This window comes from Sebastes fasciatus, chromosome 15 (genome assembly GCF_043250625.1).
Source record: "Sebastes fasciatus isolate fSebFas1 chromosome 15, fSebFas1.pri, whole genome shotgun sequence".
In the NCBI taxonomy this organism is placed as follows: Eukaryota; Metazoa; Chordata; class Actinopteri; order Perciformes; family Sebastidae; genus Sebastes; species Sebastes fasciatus.
Genome location: NC_133809.1, coordinates 6,363,000 through 6,382,234, shown reverse-complemented (window position 1 = coordinate 6,382,234; position 19,235 = coordinate 6,363,000). Strand labels below are relative to the sequence as shown.

At 40.7% G+C, this 19,235-nt stretch overlaps 1 protein-coding gene across 8 annotated transcripts in view; it reads left to right on the top strand.

Moving 5' to 3' along the window:
• smoc1 (SPARC related modular calcium binding 1) overlaps positions 1-17,428 on the top strand; it is a 60,730-nt gene extending 43,302 nt beyond the window's left edge. For 5 of the 8 annotated variants that reach the window (XM_074660436.1, XM_074660441.1, XM_074660440.1 and 2 more), the window contains 5 exons: positions 1,396-1,478; positions 4,296-4,401; positions 5,554-5,798; positions 7,711-7,744; positions 14,548-17,428. In XM_074660436.1, coding sequence (XP_074516537.1) covers positions 1,396-1,478; positions 4,296-4,401; positions 5,554-5,798; positions 7,711-7,744; positions 14,548-14,587 — 508 coding nt within the window. In that variant the 3' untranslated portion in view covers positions 14,588-17,428. Of the gene's footprint in view, positions 1-1,395; positions 1,479-4,295; positions 4,402-5,553; positions 5,799-7,710; positions 7,765-14,547 lie in introns of all 8 variants that reach the window. The other 3 variants (XM_074660437.1, XM_074660434.1, XM_074660435.1) reach the window with 3 other exon arrangements.
• The last annotated feature ends 1,807 nt before the right edge of the window (positions 17,429-19,235 follow it).

The following is a 19,235-nucleotide window of genomic DNA, read 5'->3' as shown; positions in this document are numbered from 1 at the left end:
CTGCTGCTGGTGGTTCACTTAGCAAAACAATTAGCTTCAAGCCCTGATGGGAAAATCCTTTAGCTGACCATAAACACTCAGCGTTTGGTATGACGTTTGTTTTCAGTGCCGTTGCTGCTGTTTATATTGCTTTCAGGGAAATGGCAGCGGCACAATGGGTTTTTGCAAGAGCTGTGTGTCATAGTGATGGAGATGAGGCAATGTTGAACAAATGATGCCCGTTGCTCATGATTTGGTTGTTTAAAAACGTTTCATGTTTTGTATCTAGAACGTGAATATTAAAACCAGAAATACAGCGATAGATAAAGGGAACGAGATTGGATGTTTGAAAAACTGTCAGCGTGCATCGGTAAATAGATGATCTGTTTTGTTCATGAAGGGGCATCATCATTCTCTCTCCACAAGACGGTTTATGTTTTACAGGACGAGGCACAGAGTATCAGAGTTAGTTGGTGGCCTTACTACGGTTTGAATACAGGATAACGCAGATTTAGTTTCAAATCAATTAAATAAAAGTGTATTTATAATTGACAGCCCCCAAAAAAACTAAAATAAATCACTTACAGACTAAATTCTCATCTGCATTTCAGAGGTATTGAATGACACCCATGAGGTGATTATTTCCTCACATAAGAATTTACTGTATTTTGGTCTAGACCTCATGTCACTCGTCCCAATTTCTTTCCTCTGGACAGCCATGTGCAGAGTCATGCTTTAGACATCCCTTCTTGGATCAGTGGCCCTGCAGACTGCAAAAAAAAGAAATGACAACTTGCATACTTAAAAAAAAAAAAAAAAAGGAAAATGAGACACACATGCTCAATTTTCCATCCTATTCAAGAGCCACCGATACAATGGCCAGGAGAAAACGAGTCATGCCGAACGCATAATGCCGAACAGTTTGTTATGGCCCCCGAAACAAAGCTTTGTGCACGTCGAATCAAATTTATTTATTAAGCGTGTATAAAACGAGAGGGTAATCAGTGTCAATAAATCTTTACAGTTCAACAGTGAATACACAGATTGGTCGCACAGCCAAACAGCGATATGTTGTACAGTAGTTTTAAGAAGCCAGAACAGCAGGAATGTGTAAAAAATCCATGCAGTGAAGAGATTATGGAGAGTGTATGTTTTCATAACGAAGATAGACAACTCCTGCATCAATAACGTCTCCTGGGTTTGAGCTACATTTTTCTGAGGCCTGGAAGGAAAATCTTTTGTGGTGTTCTGTCTTCGGTTCACTTTGTTCAATTTATTTTTCTCTGATCAAATTTGTCATCATGGACGAGCTTCTCCTCTGATGTCTCAGGTTTTTTTTGCTAAGAAAAGTTTATCCTTTCCTCTTTCTGTCTCATGCAGCCATGTTCCCGCTGTCCTCTCCTCTCTGTGTAACAGGTACCAGACGCCCGAGTGTGACGGCGCTGCACGATCTCGCGTCTCAGACATTGAAGATCCCTTCCAAGGCAGAGACCTGACAGGTTTTTTTTCTTCACTTTTCACTGCGGTTCGCAGAAATATTCTTGGATTCAATTGATTGTCTTGGTGTCAAACCTTATTTTTAACAAGTGAGGAAGGAAATCTAAAGGTTGACCTGCTGTGTTTAGTTACTGATTGGACAATCGCTGTCCAGGAGAGGGGTTTAGAGAAAGATCAATCTATAGCGCTGTAGCTCTGAGACCTGGAAATTATTTTTCTCCTCAACACTAACTGACCAGATAGAGGGTTTTGATTAACCACACTTTGTGGTGTTGGATCCCCTGGCAGCAAAGATCAGAGAGTCTCCTCTGAAGCAGAGGTCGTAACCTCGGCTCATACTCCTCTGCCCTTGTTACTGCTCACTTACTTTTGTTGGCCCTGTGTTTCCCCATCATTTAAGGTTGCATTGTAACTCTTATTCAATTCCCCATCTGGTGAGTTTACAGAGTCGAGCATGACTCCTGACTGTGCGGCAGATGTGTGGCATGTTTTATGGAAGGTGTGAGTGTTGCGGGGTGTGGTGGTGGTGGTGAGGCTGTGGGGGGGCTGCTGGGGGGGTGTTGGGAGACCACAGGGTGCTGAGTGGAGATATTTTAATGTACTGTAGAGGGATGCTCTGAACCGCCACAACAAAGCACAATATTTCATGGTTGTCACATCAAGGCAAGAGGAGAGAAGAATGCTGGAGAGGGCAGTCTATTAACGGCATGCAGCTACAGGTTCAATCTCACTGTACACAGAGTGGCACAATAGCACCTCTGTCAGGAGGAGCAGATAAGAGCTCTTCCCCCCCGAGACCAAAGGCTGCTGGGATCTGTTAACGTCCAGTTCAGTCAGTTCAGGAACTGTATTTTGTTCAAAACCTATACATTAAAAACATTTGGTGAGAATACAGGTGTTATCTAGTCTATCAACAAATAACTTAGTTACACTTTCCGCATCTATGGAGCGGCGAGGGCAGAGTGACATAGATTTGCCATCTGCTCATTACTGTGGATGGTATGTGATTACAAACATCCCGACTACACAGGTGTGATTCACATCCACATTTGCAGACACCCAATGTAGTATGAACAGGACTAAGCCCACTGTCCACCCTATATATATATATATAGGGTTATATCAGGGATTTAATGGTGACTAAACCAGCTGCTTTTTGATCAGAGAAAAAATCCAATTTTGGTGAACCCAGATTTATCTGGACGGAGTTCTTACTCACCGCTGATCAGCAAAAAAAGGTTTATAATACATTTTTCTGTAGGTGGAAAAGTCTGAACTTATCTCCAGAATTCAGTTTGGACCTATAAGCAAATCTAGAGACTCCAACACGTGATAAATGTTTGGTGTTTTGTATTAAAACATCATAAAATTACGTTATCATTTCTGACTTTTCGTTAACTGTGAAAAAAAATCTCTGTACATAAACTACTCACAGGTTATAAACGTATACAACCTGCAAAAATGCGCTACAGTTAAAGGTGCAGTGTGTAGGATTTGGAGGTATCTAGAGGTGAAATTGCAGATTGCAACCAACTGAAACTTCTCCTGTGTGCCATGCATGTAGGAGAACTATGGTGGCCAACGTGATACCAGTCCAGTGAAATTCCACGATTCTCAATACCAATTCCATACCACAGTAAAAAACAAAAGTAAAACAATAAATCCCACCTTTATTACCGTTTGCATACAAAAAAGTTAATTTCCAACACTAGCATCGACTGGCATTGGTCCTTGTGCCATCCCTAGTATGTAGATATAAACGTGTCATTCTAAGGTAACGAAAACGATTCTTTTTATTTGCAGGTGATTATACACTAAAGAAAACAGTGCATTAATATGATTTTCCATTTCTGCCTATAGATCCTCCGAAATGTTACACACTGTTCCTTTAAACATTGCTTTGTTTTAATGGTTTAAAAAGCCCAAAAAATAGTTGGTAACCTTGTTTAGTGCAGCTTTAATGTGTTTTAAGATAAAAAAATGTCCGGAGCCCAGAGCCTGTTCGACGCTGCCAGAGGTCCTGCACCACACTGTGCCCTTGACACCGAGCCACATAGGCAACATACAACATTTTGCGCTTCATAACACCCCAATTTAACACTTGGATTAAGGCGCAGCAAGCCAGTGCTTCTCCGAGCTTGTCGTGTCGTAGGAAATGCTAATTGGATTCACCTGGCAGGGCAGCGGACCACCTCCCACAGAACCCAGCACAAAGAGAACGAAAAGACATGAACAGAGCGGAGAACAAGGAGGCCACAAACGCTCCGAGGAAGGGGAGGAGGGGATCGACTGAGAAAGCTCGAGCGCAAGAAAAAAAAAAAGAATGAGAAGATTAGTTTACTATGCAGCTGCGTTTGAAGTTTCCCTTTAAGAGACACAATTAGGAGGGAAAAATTTGCACTGGTTTAGCGTGCTATTAAAGCCATACATCTGGGCAATTAAAAAGAGGTGTTCAGAATTGTGTCATAAAAGTTAACAGGTCTGCACCGCTCAACAAAACTCTCTCATCACTGAACACTTCTGTTCCACCTCTCGCCATGTGCCTCAGCTCTGCTTTTCTGAGGGCTTACAAAACAGCCAAACTATGTATTTCACTTCTATTGGAAATATAGGGATTAACAAATACACCTGTCATTAATCTGTGCACAAGGTTCGCCTGCTTTCTTTCACCGTGTAACAGCCGTTTTCTGTTTGACATGTGTCACACTGGTTCACTGGTGTCGAGGCTTTAGATGCACTTCAGCCTCGCTGTGCCGTAATGACTCAAATTACTTGTGGAAGGTAATTTTAGTGTATTTTTTGTCTTTGATTTGTGCCAGGCTGCCCAGAGGGGAAGAAAGTGGAATTCATTACAAGCTTGTTAGATGCCCTCACCACAGACATGGTGCAAGCCATAAACTCACCAGCCCCCTCTGGTGGTGGGAGGTAAGTAGTGTCATGTAGACCCAAGAGTATTGTACCTGAGCAGGATACCTCATGGCTGATTCTTCATGGAAAACTTCCACCGCTTCTGGTTTTTCTCAAATAATCCTTCCCTCTGGTTTTCTGAATTAAACGCTAGTATTTTATCTCTGACATGGACAGATCTTGGCTCAGACGTTGACAGGGTTTGTGTTCACTTTCCATCAATACTAGAACTTTATACACTGATGGGACTGGGAGGCATTTGAGGTAATATGGAATACGTCAATGCACATGGTCCAAAACATTCTGCAAAGCAAAGCAGAAAAAATGATTTAAAATTAATTTATTGCAAGCTAAGCTGTAATAAAATACAATGACAGTTTCTGGCATTAAACCTGACTTCCTGAAGTATCCAGGCTTTTTTACGCACAAGATGTTCTGATTTCATTTCATTAGAAATAGGGCTGTCAATCACTTCAAATATTGAATCACAATTAATCGCATGATTGTCCATAGTTAATCACAAATCTCAAATTAATCACACACTTTTTATCTGTTCGAAATGTACCTTAAAGGGACATTTGTCAAGTATTTAATACTCTTATCAACATGGGAGTGGGCAAATATGCTGCTTTATGCAAATGTATGTATATATTTATTATTGGAAATCAATTAAAAACACAAAACAATGACAAATATTGTCCAGAAACCCTCACAGTACTGCATTTAGCATAAAAAATATGCTCAAATCATAACATAGCAAACTCAAGCCCAACAGGCAACAACAGCTGTCAGTGTGTCGGTGTGCTGACCCCTTTGAAAATGGCCATGCCAGTTTTCCTCGCCAAAATTTAGCGCAAGTTTAAAGCGTTATTTAGGATTATTCGTGTCAAGCTAGAATGATATGGTTGGTACCAATGGATTCCTTACGTTTAGCTAGATTTAAAACTGAGCCCGCTACAACCTAAAGATAACAAGTTGCGGTGATGCGTTAAAGAAATTATGGACCGACCTTTTTTGATTGATGTCATGCAGGATTAAGAATCGTTTCTCATCTTAAATGCATAATTAACGTCTCATCTTTACTGTATTTATATTCCCTTTATGCTGATCATTCTAGGTTTTTGAAACATCCGTGTTTTCACTCCCATCTGTTCCTCTGACCCTAACCAGGTTTGTCGAGCCTGATCCCAGTCACACTTTAGAGGAGAGGGTGGTGCACTGGTACTTCGCCCAGCTGGATAACAACGGCAGCCACGACATCAACAAGAAGGAGCTCAAGCCGTTTAAGAGGTACCTGAAGAAGAAAGCCAAACCCAAGAAATGCGCCCGCAAGTTCACCGACTACTGCGACCTGAATAAGGACAGGGCCATCTCCCTGCCGGAGCTGAAAGGCTGCCTGGGCGTCAGCAAGGAGGGTAAGAGGAAAAGGAAAGCTGGGGAGACACTAATGGTTGAGAGTGGGTCGGCAGGGTCATAGAGTAGGGTCATGACCGTGGTATGAACCTCAGGCCAGCTGGGAAAATCTGCATAGAGAGTCTCATTCAACAACTGGTTAGAGATGCCCTTGGTATTCTTTACAGTTTAACAGATACTTTAATGAAAATAAAACAAATTACTTATATTATAGAAATGTCAAATTGAGGATTTATGAGAATAAAAGAGATACTTGTTGTGTTGAATGTTAAGTTGGATATTTCTCAACCTGGACCCTATTTTCCCATGTATTTGTCCAGTATTGAGTGAGAGACGGCAGCTGCTCACAGGCTGCAACATGGTGTTATTGGGGCAAGCTGGCACCGTCATTTACGTCCACTAAAAGTGCTTGTTTTTGTCATAACAGGCTCTGATTATTATTAAGTGTCTGACAACATTATGGAAAGAGTCTCGCTCAAGGAGAAGTCTTGTTCTGAAACCTGGCGAGGTGACGCATTGCCGGAAGACAACGGTTGAATAGTGGAATACATCCATGGTGGAAACGCGAGTGTTTGTTGAGTTGGAGTACAGAAAGCACAGCTTAGTGTTATCTAAAAGATTTTCAATGTCATGGCTGAATATTTAGATGATTTCCACAATGTGGACGAGGTCTTTAAATTCGATTAATTTAGCCAGAGTGTACGAATATTCCGATTTCTTAACGAGATTTCTCCTTGAGCGGGACTTGGACACAATAAGAAACAGGACGGATCAAGTGAAAGGTAAGAAAAAGGTTTTATATCTCTGTAGAGTCCTTTCCATAATGTTGTCAGACACTTATAATAACAATCTGAGCCTGTCAGTGGCAAAAACAAGCACTTCTAGTGTACGTAATGTCACATTGATGTTGCTCACTTGCCCTCACAGTTCATTTAGGATCTGCCGATTACAGCGTTCTCCCTCAATACTGGAGCAATTTCAGAAATTGTTGTCCCCATTAATCACTTAGACACAAAAACATGGGGAAAATATAGTTGAAAAATACTGAAGTTACCCTTTTGATGATCATTTTCCATGTGTTTTTAAAATTGCTAAGTGTACAAGTATAATCTACAACACATAGAACCGTTTCCATTTGTTCCCATATTAGATTTTTTGCTAATGTTTTCATCATGTCACAGTTTTAAAAAAAAAAAGAGAAAGGGATGAAGTTACTGCGGTGCATGTGACAAACAGATGTGTTGGCAGACTGAATAAGGTGCTCCACTTAGCACTCACTGATGAATATTTAGACTGATGTACTAGCGGATCCAGACACTGGCTCATCATTACTTATACTACTCATCGTGAGTGTACAGACTGGTCCTAATAGAGATCATTAACAACGGTCACAGAGGCTGCTGACAGCTACAATCCAAATGAAATGGCTATTTAATGTTAATGCTTATAAGTTGGCTACTTTTGTTTCTTAAGCTTGGAAAAAAACGTCAGGATGGATCAATTGTTGAGTATTATTTGTAATTTATATTGCTACTCTGGTTTCTGCCTTTGTCTTTAATTTTATAAATAATGGTGTCTTGTAAGCCCGTTTGGGCTAGGCATATTATTTATGCAAAGAAACAATAATAATCAAATGTCAGAGAAAAACTAATGAAATAAATGTTTAAGTAGTTAGGAGATGCTCAGAGGATGTGTAACACATTTAACACACAAATAATATAAACTTTCAATTCAACATTTTTTGCAGGTAGCTGTGCTGATGCATATGATTTAAAAAGTAAAGAATAAATATTTTGCTATATTTAAAGTGTATTATAATTATTTTATTTTGTGGCATATTTGAAATTTCAGTGACTTAACAAGAAATCCACCTCCATCAAGTTTAATCTTTGTTTTTTTTGTTCTCTCTTGCAGGTAGCTCAACGACAAGTGGCAACCAAGGGTCAAGGCAAGGGACTAAATTGTTCAGTAAGGCAAACTAATACGCTTTCACTAACTCTGGCTGCCTCGGGCTTTGAGTGCTGTACTGCAGTTGGCTTATTGTGTAACCCATTAACATGAACACTTGTGAAACGCATCAGTCTGGAGTAGATACAGCTAGCTGACACAGCAGAGTTTGATTTACGTGCAAAGCTTCACGTGAGTAAGTTTGAGGTGTATGAAATGTGTATCTGTATGGATGTGCAGTAATGTGTGGTGTGTGTGTCCATGGCTAAAACGGTGTCATCTGTTCTGGTTCAATAATAGTCAGATTTTGCCTCCAGTGATTGACATCTCAAGATAGAAATGATATTAGTGGGTTTTATTCTGATTGACAGGCCTGAAAAACTTCATACCAAAGCCCCCTTCAAATCCAAAACTCATATATTTAGTTTAATGTCATATATGACAAAGAAAAGCAGCAAATATTCACATTTGAGAGGCTGAAATCAGGCATTTTTGCTTGAAAGATTACTGAAATATTTAAATAGTTGCAGATTAATTTTCTTTCGATCAAGTTTTATCCAGTGGGCTACTTCTGGTTCAGAAAAGTGAAGCCAATGCTGAAGTGCCTTAAACTTGCATTCTCTTTAACATCCAGCAGGGGGCGACACCTCTGGTTGCAAAAAGAAGTCTGATTGTATTGAAGTCTATGAGAAAATGAGCCTATTTCTCACTTGATTTATTACCTCAGTAAACATTATAAACATGAGTTTATGGTCTCCATAACTCGTTTCAAGTCTTCTTCAATACGGCATAATGTTCATAGTTTATATGAACATTATTTTCTATAGTTTCAGCTCTAGACCTTCGTCTTGTTCCTACTTTAACAACAAGAAATTGGCCGAAAAAGTCTGACAGGAACAAGAACCAAGAAATGCTAAAGGAATTATCAATTTTTTTGCTGATTGTCTTTCTATTTTTTAGTCCTTCTCGCTCGTTTTTGTTTGTGTCCTTCTCTTCTGGATCTTTTTTTTTTCAATCCATCAGGATTCCTCCCCCCTATTGAGTGATTATTGGTCCCGTTACTGCTGTTGACTCTGGCCACTGGGCCTGTTTAGCGCCACATAGCACTGAGGTCATGTGTTTACCCTGGCGCTGGCCCGCCGCGCCTGGAGAACAGTGGCTCGGAGCGGGCATAACGTCAGGCCTCTCGGACGCCGCTGGGCACAGCAGCCAGGATAAACAGAAGCAGGTATTGGAAGAGCAGAGGAGGAGGCTCGGCCGGTTGTTTTCCCCGTGGTCAGCCAATCTTTCACCTTCATGCTTAAGAACTGGAGGTAAATGGCCTTGACAGCTTTATACAGCTCCTCATGATGCCACTCGGGCACTCTGGTTGTGGAGGGAGTGAGGTATGTAAAGAGAGAAAGCCTCCATGAAAGAAGCAGGAGTCTGTACGAACATATGGCAGCATTCTGCCTTGACTAAGATAGACAGCAATTGTGTTCAGGTATGCCTAGCTGATCCTCAATGGCCTGGATCCCTTTAAGTCAAGCTGCCTTTGTCAGACATTAAATCTTATCATGCTCTGTCGCAGCTTTGGATCGTCGCTGGAGTGTTGTTGGACAAATTTACAGTTTACAGTACGTGCTTTTTGGTGAAGGATCGTGAGCATGTGGGGCAGAGCGGAGCACATCTGTATGAGGCTCCTCGCTCTCGACACGTTGGCAACAGCGAAGGAAAACATCTGAATACCTTGTGTGAGTTTTGAAGTGCTGCAGAGGGTGGCATCCATCCTCTGGAGAGACTGGAATCCTCATTATGGAAGAGATATGTAACAGGAGCCCAGGGCAGGGAATTTCTCTTCTCACAGTCAGGCACCAGGTCTGGTGGTTCAGAACGCCGCAGCATTATGTTTCCTTCACTGTAACGAACAAAACACAAAAATGTTTCACTGTTAAATGTGTTGCAATGGGTTTTGACAGCAGAGTTCACAATGTTCTTTTCAAAAGTCTTAATTTCATTTAGAAAGACATAAACATGCTTTTGAATAAGTACAAACACATGCGGGTGTGCATGTACGAATGCTTACACGCACAAAAACACACCAAACATGGGCATACACGATTGCAAGATATTAGAGGATCTATTGTGAGTACTTAGAGGTTTTAGTTTGCAGGATACATCAGCTGTTGTTGAGCATTAGTAGTTGCGTATTTTATCTGCAACATGCAGTACATACTGCGGTGCACCATAGTCGAAGCATGCACACCTTCACGAATAGTCAGACTTAAAGTCATTCATCATCTACATAGAGGTTGAATGACTGACAGTAGCATACTTTTGCTCATGTAGCCACTGGATCCTTTGCTGGTGGATGATGGAAACGTTGGCTAATCTTAAACTTTGCGTCAAAAATGTAACTTCACAAAGTTAGTTGAGATGAATTTATTCAGGAAGTGTCACTGAGATCAAGATCTCCACTACAAGAACCTTGAGAACAATTAACATACAACATATCACATCCCAGTCATCAAATACATTGAGTTCAACAGTGAGGTGCCTAGTACAAGAAACCCTAGTCTTCTCCAGTTTAAAGTTGGTAATGGTTGTTCACTTTGAGCTCAATAAAGGTGGTTAAATATCTCAGCAACTTAGATATTAAGGACTCATAAATGAAACAAACAATGGCGTCTCCTGAAGAGGTTAGCGTAGCTGCAAAAGCATCAGTTTTCTCAGACCTGGAGAGTATTTCTTCACTGAAAGAAGAGCAATGAACGGCACTGAAGGCTTTTCTTGGTGGAAAAGATGTCTTCGATCTTCTCCCGACTGGCTTCAGCAAGAGTTTGATTGACAGGTGGTTCCTCTAATCACCTGCCAAGTATTTTTTTTAAACTACCAGCCCTTTTCCAAACAGTTTCCAATGACGGCTTCTCAGATGGTTCTGTGCAACAAACCATCTGGTGGGTCAGGTTAGTCCTAACTTGCTCCGTGCCTCAGCGAACAGGCAAAGCAATGTGTCGCTTATTTGATAAAAGGCTCGCCCTGGCTGCATTTTTGCAAAGTTTCACACACTTGCTCAACCTCCAACCTATTTTCCTTGGTCATAATCGATGCTGACGTCCATGACATTTCCGTTTTCTCTCCAGTCTACAGATCACAAAAATTAATTATTAAGATTAAAACTTAAGAAAATTCTGTTAGTTATGAATAAATAACTTAGACAATTACTAGTTTGCTCGCTGTATGTTAGTGAGAGGTGTGAGAATACAGGACATCAACATGATCCAGTGTAGATAGTGCAGTGGATGGGTTTTCAAGCTTATTCAACCGGAGTTTTGTAGGACGGTAAGAAGAAGAAGTAAAAAATAAAAAGAACGATTTATACTTTGTTTATTGAAAATAATTTTAAAACTGATGGCTACGAAAGAATATGAGGAATATTACTACCTTGTCACTGAAATTATTTAGTGGCCAACTTCACCCAACAAAGGCTGTTTTAAACTTCCTGCACTGTTCTGCAGGTGAAGCTTGCGTTGACATAAACAGTCAGATGTGCAGATGGTGTTATGCTTCTTGTGTTTTGTCAACCTCCTCTTCTCTCTTCCTTTCTCGTCTCCTCTCCTGGTCTCCCGGTCTCTTCCTCTCCTGTTTGTCCTGGCTGTGTCCGTCATTAGGCAGGAATGAAAGGAGGGCATTATGAGGCAGGCCTGGCACCGAGGCTGCAGCGCCATTAGAGAGCCCAGAGCCCCGTCCTCTCTGAGCCAACAGCAATTACTCCACACCACTTGTGTTTTAATTACTGTGACATCAGCTCGACACGCTGTACTGTGTTAAAGGTAACAGAGAGGACTGTGACCGTTAGATAAGCATTGCTTTGCTCACCGTCACTACCTGTTACTCTGGTGATGCTACAAAAATCCTTATATCATCACAGTAAACTCCTTAGCCATTTCCCCCAGTTGCCACCATGTACAGGTATCCCATGATTCCCAGCTCTTGAGCCAAGTGTCTTTATAAGCCGGTCCCAGGTGAGGCGAGGCGATTCACCGCTAGACGGGATCTGCTTTCAGCTCTTTATCACAAGTGGGGCCAAGGTGTCCAGGGAGAGGCCAGGGAGCTTTGTGTTGTTAATGGCACAGACAGTGTCCTCAGTGACTGGGAGGAGAGGAGGGAGAGGACCAGTCGCTGCTCTGGAGCCTGGTAATTGCAAAGCCGATTCATCAGCAGCGCTACTGTGGCTCAGCTCCTTACAACAGAGACATTTATCTGAGCTGAAGAGAGGAGCAGCATGACTTCACTGGAGGGAGGCATCAGGAAATACTGTGGTGCTGCATAGTAGGGGTGGGGAAAAAAAAATCGATTCACCTATGGATCGTGATTTCGTGGTCATGAGAGCACATCACTTCTTATATAATATTTTATAAACTGGGTGGATGCAAGTTGATTCAGTGTTTTTCTAATAGACGGTAACAAAACTCGACATTTATTTATATAAAAATCTCACGGCTAAGATTGCAAACAGTAGTCATCTGGATCCAACTAGTCACGGTAGAAATAGGTGGCCACACGTAAAGTACAGGTGAAAGCATTCACTAGAGGACTCACTCAAGGTATAATCTGTGATTTATGGAGCGCCGGAGGGATTGTGATGCTTTAAAATCTGAACAGAATATTTGACTGTGAAGGAAATGCATCATCTGAGACCTGAAAATCAGCTGGACTTCAATTTCATGGCCAAAATAACCAGCACTGACAGAGAGTGCACCTGCACATCCCCACCCCCACAGGCTGCAGACACACACACATATGACCTCATGTAGGCCAGTACAGTCTAGACACACACATACTGCATGTACACACACCTTCAAACACAACATATAGGTAGATGGTAACACATATACACACAAACACAACCCTGTTTTGAATGCACAAACATGCAAATGGGTGCATACAAACATCCAGACACACACAGGCTGAGCTCTCACAGGGCTCAGGAGGACCTCTGCTCCCCTCTGACAGCCATCTGTAAGCAATCTAAGCTCTTTACCCATCTCCTTTCCTCCCAGGCCTCTCCTTCTCCCCCCACCCCACCCACTCATCTGATTGATGAGAGAGCGGTCCATCCCTTGTGCAGCACACTGACTGTCCCGAGCAGTTTTTAGCACGAACGCAACACAACACACAACTTCAGAGACTGTTGAGTTATAGCTCGGTTGTCACATAACGTCAGCACATGTGATGGTACTAATGGTCCGTTTGGGGTACAGCTGCTTAGCAGTCAAACTTTAGTAAGTTACCACTGACTTTATCCTGGAGAAGTGACGTTTTTTGTAAATTCAAGAAAAACAGATGGTGAAGAAAAAACGTTTACATGTTGATGATGGAAAGAAAAAGAAAAAATCAGTCATTTAAATAGACTTGATGTAAAGGAAAAGTATTTAGTCTTCTTACTTATTTAGTCATAAACTTAGCCCTATTGTTGCACTAAAGTTACCTTTATCAGGGTTTACTTTTAATCTAAGTATTATAGAGACCGAAAAATCAGTGAGATGAATGAAAAGGCAAAAATTAAGGCTGTCCTCGACCAATGAAATTCTTAGTCAACTAACACACTAAAACGGAGTTTCTCCACAAAGAATCAAACAAAAGCACCACTTTAAATTAGAGCTGTCAATCGATTAAAATATTTAATAGGGATTAGTTGCATGATTGTCCATAGTTAATCGTGATTAATCGCAAATTAATCAAATTTTTGATCTGTTCAAAATGTACATTAAAGTATTTAATACTCTTATCAACACAGGAGTGGCCATATGCTGCTTTATGCAAATGTATGTATATATTTATTATTGGGAATCAATTAAAAACACAAAACAATGACAGATATTGTCCAGAAACCCTCACAGGTACTGCATTTAGCATAAAAAAAATATGCTCAAATCATAACATGGCAAACTGCAGGCCAACAGGCAACAACAGCTGTCAGTGTGTCAATGTGCTGACTTGACTATGACTTGCCCCAAACTGCATGTGATTATCATAAAGTGGGCATGTCTGTAAAGGGGAGACTCGTGGGTACCCATAGAACCCATTTTCATTCACATATCTTGAGGTCAAAGTTCAAGGGACCCCTTTTGAAAATGGCCATAATATGACATAGTTGGTACCAATGGATTTCTTAGTTTAGTTCCTTAGTTTTCTAGTTTCAAATGATGCCAGTATCTTCTCTCTAGTTTTAAAACTGAGCCCGCTACAACCTAAAAGTTGCATTAAAAAAAATTTGTGGCGTTAAAACAAATTTGCGTTAACAAGATATTATTGCGTTAACTTTGACAGCCCATCTTTAAATCTTGTGTTTACCGGAGATGTGCTCACAACTTTCTTGGAAATAAGTCGTTCAGAATGAAAAAGCTTAAAAAACGAATAGACTAAAGAAATCTTAGTCGACTAAGACCAAAATGTCCGATTAGTCGAATAGCTGATTAAGAGGGGGCAGCCCTACAAAGTCTTCAGGAGTCTGTTTAGTTGATACTGGTGAGTCGTGAAGGAAAGGCGATGGGTTTAAGAGGAAGAGAAAACGTTATCAGCTGCTGCAGAGGATGAATCTGCTATCCATATGGTCCACTCATACATGCAACATGCATCATATTTTGTATTAAACTATATTAGATGTCACATACATTATTTAAATTGTGTGTGTGAGTTATTCCGTGAGCTTCTGCCTTCTGCCTTGTCACGCAACAGCTATGTGTGAGTGCATCTGGATACTAAAACAGACGAGTGAATACATTTCTCCCCCTCCCGCCCCCCCACCTCTCTTGTTCCCAGTAGGTCGTCTGGTGTGAGAAGAGAAGGATCCAGAAGCTGAGACGAGAGCAGAGGGCACAGAGGGAAGGCATCTGTACGCTTGCTGACAGGAAAGAGAAAGATGGAGCAGAAAAATTAACAAGTTCCTGAGTTTCAAAAAAAGTGAACAGAAAAAACAAGAAAAGAAAACGAAGCGGCGCCAAAATATTTGCACTTTCTCCTCCCTATGTTTGACATTTTATCTGTTTGTCTCTTGAAGTGACTGAAAAGGTCTAGGTAAGAATGAGAATATATTTGTAAAAAGATCACCACTGGAAGATGTGTATGCTACCACATTTCCCCTTGTGTTTTAGTCCGCTGTTGTGATTCGTTCTGTCCTCACGTAACAGGAACAGGCACTAACACACATTTTGTGGCTATTAAATTAAACTTACATTCCCCCTGTTACATATAGCAGCACACAGGCCAGAGGTAACTCACTAAAGAGGAGCTTACAGTGAGTCCCATTCAGCCCAAACGTTGCTCGATACTCAAAAAGGAGGAGCTATGGCAATGTAGACCAATTTAAACGAATGTGTAATGTTGTATGTGAGCATGCAATATTAAGTGAACGGCATGTATTAGAATTAAACTGTGACCATGAAGTCTAATTCAGCAGCACAGAATTAGCTGTATGAATCCCCTTGCACTGTACAGAACTGTCTAGATACATTAACATTTTGGCTTAAGAATCAGATCTTTGTGAACAATGTCGGAGACACGTTATGTCGGTTATTGTTCAGTACATACCAGTGTTGGGGAACGCTAGCTGCTCACCACGCAGTTACTTAAAAGGTGTACTTTTTTTGTGCAACCCAAAACCAATACAAGACCATTATGTTGTATGTAGTTATCTCAGTTATCAGCATTTTGTCTGTCATTGTTTTTTTTACTTTTGTATAAAGTTTGTGCTAACAAAAAAATAATTATAGATGAGAAAAACAAAATCACAAAAATAACATGTAATTGTGAAAAAATGTGTAGCAGCTGTCAGTAATAACAAAGGTATTATGAGTACTTTTAAAGTCATGCATCATCCCCCCCAACACTGGTACAGTACATATACACAGTCCTAGCAGTAGACTAACGCAGCTTAACACTGTAGCACACAGCAGGTAAAACATTTCCACATGCATGTGGCAGTATGAAGAAATTAAAGCTGCATTAATTCATTTTTGAGACACACAACCCTGAATTATAATTTCCTCAAGAGTTGCATCTCGGGTTGGTTTTTCTCGGGCGAGTTTTGTAATTTTATTTAGCTAATGTAGGGGTCTGCCTCCTCAAGAATTCAACTTGGTAATTAATTAACCTGTAAAGCGCAATTCAAAGTGTTTCTTGAATAGGAACTGGCATTATTATGCACGTTCTTGTTGCACTGATTTCTGATTAGTCTTTCACAAAACAGGGCAGTGACTAAATGACAATTTAGACCGTGTGTCCGTATAGCGTTCTCTGACACAAAATTGCTGGCAGGGTGCCGGGGAGAAAAAAAAGCCTTCCTAGCAGCTCTCTGAAAAGTTCAGAGATTTTCAACTAGAAGCACTCGGGACCGACCACACAAAAAAGTCTGAGCGCTAAGAAAAAAGACGCTGTGTGCAGCACCTTTTCTCTTCCTACACTCCTTCCTCATTGGGAACTCTTTTTCAAATAGAATCGAACAGCTGTTCAGCCCGTCTTTACAGCTTATTGCTTAGCAAAGATCCCAAGGTGATTTATTTTGTTTAATTGAAGAAGAGTAGCCTATAAATTGTAATGTTTCAGTCAAATTATATTTTCACATTAAAGTCTGTGAATGTCAGCGGGACTCCCACACCCCCTGTGTGTGCTGCACAAACACCTGCGCAACTATATCGCCAATCGGCGGATGTTGGGCTGATGGAGCCCGGCTGGAAAACGTTAACATATCACTCAACCCTAGTTGCATCCTTACAGATGTAGCCAACACAGAGCAACATCCCAAGTCCAATATTTAGCTCCCATTTTAGCTCTGTTTTTGGTCTCCACCAACTTTTTTTGAGGGAAATATCTGGTTCTTACCATGTTAACCATAGTTGCTAACTTTGTCTGGTGTTTGGTGCTGAGCAGGTAGCATATAGTCGATTTATCATAGCTTGTTTGCTGAAAACGGCTTTATGAGACCAAACTATAGAGTTTATGTGCCATAAAATCAACAAGTTCAGAAAAACTAAAAAGTTGAGAAACTAAAAGGAGTTCTGTGATAATCCTCTGAGGGTTTGCCTGTACGAGAAACCCCTTTCACAATCCATTGGATTTAATGTTTATATATAAAAAATATTGATTAATGCAGCTTTAAGTTCAAACCACAATGAAGGCCATTGGTTTACACATATCTTGTCTCACTCTGTTGTTCTGTGTGTAATTTTATGTCAAGTTACAAGTCAATGTTAGTTGTATTACTCTACTAAGTTAATGTTAGTATTCATTTTCTACACAATCAAACAGCTAAAGTGTATTTCTAGTGTGTTAATGGTGAATTGCGCATGTTTTTTAAATTTTTCGCAAAGTGTTTGGTGATCGTGGGTTCATCGGGTTCTTCTGGCTACCTTTACAAATTGCAATAACATGAACAAATCTCTGACAAAGACCCCCTGGTGGGGATTTTATTTTTCCAAAACAGACTGCAGTCCAGAGAATGACTTATATTCTTATTAGTACCAGGAAAACGAGGTGGCACGGATGAGTAAACCCAACCAGTAAATGGAGTAAGATGTTTACAGTACATGGCTCAGTATCCCGTTAATATCAGCCGTCATATTCACGTTTATCCCAGTTATTGTAAACAAGATGTGGCATTTACAAACGCCAGTTCCTAAAATAAATATTTGAGTCTCCCCAGTAATATTGGAGTACATTTATTGTATGTAAACACACTCACTGTCTGTCCCGCTCTGTGAAACACTTACCACCACACATACTTTGGAGCTTTGCCACCTTATGCAAGACAATGCAGTAAGTCTTTTAAAATACCCCCGAGGGTGTCTGACGAAGAGGAAAATGACAGAGCAGCGAGGACAAAACACTCGAAAAGACCTTATGAACAAGTTTTGGAATGTAAATAAAATGTCTTCCTCACATTTGGGAACAATTGAGTTTAAAAAATTGGAGAATCATGAGTTTGCTATTGCGGTCTGAATGCTTGTGTATTTGTTTTGAGTTGTGCATTTTTTAGCATAATCCCCCAGAGTCACTGCAGTGGCTCATGAACATGAGACAAAAAAAGGCTCCCATTGTAAATATGTACAATAACCTTTGTTTGTTTTACTAAATTTCATTGTGGGTGTTCACTTACTTCGCTGCCATTCTGACTTATTGTAAAGAAACATACTTTTCTCTGCGTTTACATCACGTCAAACAGTAGGCTATTACAGTAGCTAATTCACATTGAAATGCTTGGACTAGACTGTATGTTAGAAGCTCTGAGGACTGTTTATTTTATCTGTGGTGGGGTTATTTGACTATTTCAGCTTGTGTTTTACGACTCCTGTCATCACTATACGCGGTCAAGAATGTATACAATATTTATCTGGTGCTTAATCTACTACAATCACAAGTCCAGTCGCGTCTAATTTGGACTGGACAGTTATGCCAAGACTGAGAAAAGAAACTTCTCTCTCAGATGGCTGAGCAGTCTCTCCTGAGTGCCTGCTTCAGTCCAGGTTTGAAACACTGGGCTTGTGTGTCTGCTGAAGTGCTTCCAGACGCCGCAGAGCTGCAGATCACATGAGAGATCTAAAACCAACCTAACAGGCTAGTAATCACTGCTAATCACGATGGGGGACGTATAGTGAAGGAGGCTTACAGATGACTGTCAGTCTGACGGGGAGAAGCCAAGATTGTCTCGCCGCTCACTGGCAACTTTTCCACTCCAAAGCCCTGACAGGCTTGTCTAGACCGTCTCAATGTGTTTTGACAATATTTCTTATTCATAGCTGAAGAAATTAGATCTGTTGGAAAACAAAGCACCGAGACGTGTTGTCTTTGGGTGAAATTGGTCAATGCAAATTATGTGGCTTGAGGTGCAGCTGTTTGGCTAAGCAATGAAAACAAAAAATGCTTTTTTTCCCACTTTAATATAGTCCTTGTTTCCTGAGTTATGTGAATCTGTGGCACAATAGACTCATACAAGACTAAACAATAGAAAGGACAAAACGAAGAGGGGAACCTACTCTGATAGAATGATAGAGTTTATGAAGTGCATCTTGGCACACAGCAGTGGCTTACACCTGGGTTGTATCACTTTTCTGGGTAGTTTGTGTTTTTTCCCACCTGAGCCAAAACATAAATCTAAAGCGGCCATAATGAGAAAAAGGCCTGTAGATGCCCTACATTCAGAACATAAACATACCAGTCATTTCTTACTTAAAGGTGCAGTATGTAGGATTTGGCGGCATCTAGCGGTACCAGATTGCAACCAGGTGAAACAGTGTTTAGTTTGTCCATTCTGGGCTACTGTAGAAACATAGTGGTGCAACGTGGCGGACTCTGTGAAGAGTATGTAGTTATAAACGACTCATTTTAAGGTAACAAAAACACAGGGATTCTTATTTTCAAGTGATTATACGCTAAAGAATACATACTTTTAAATATTCTATTCCTTTTCTTCCAAAAGATCCCCCAAAATGCTCAACGTATCCTCATTCGATTCG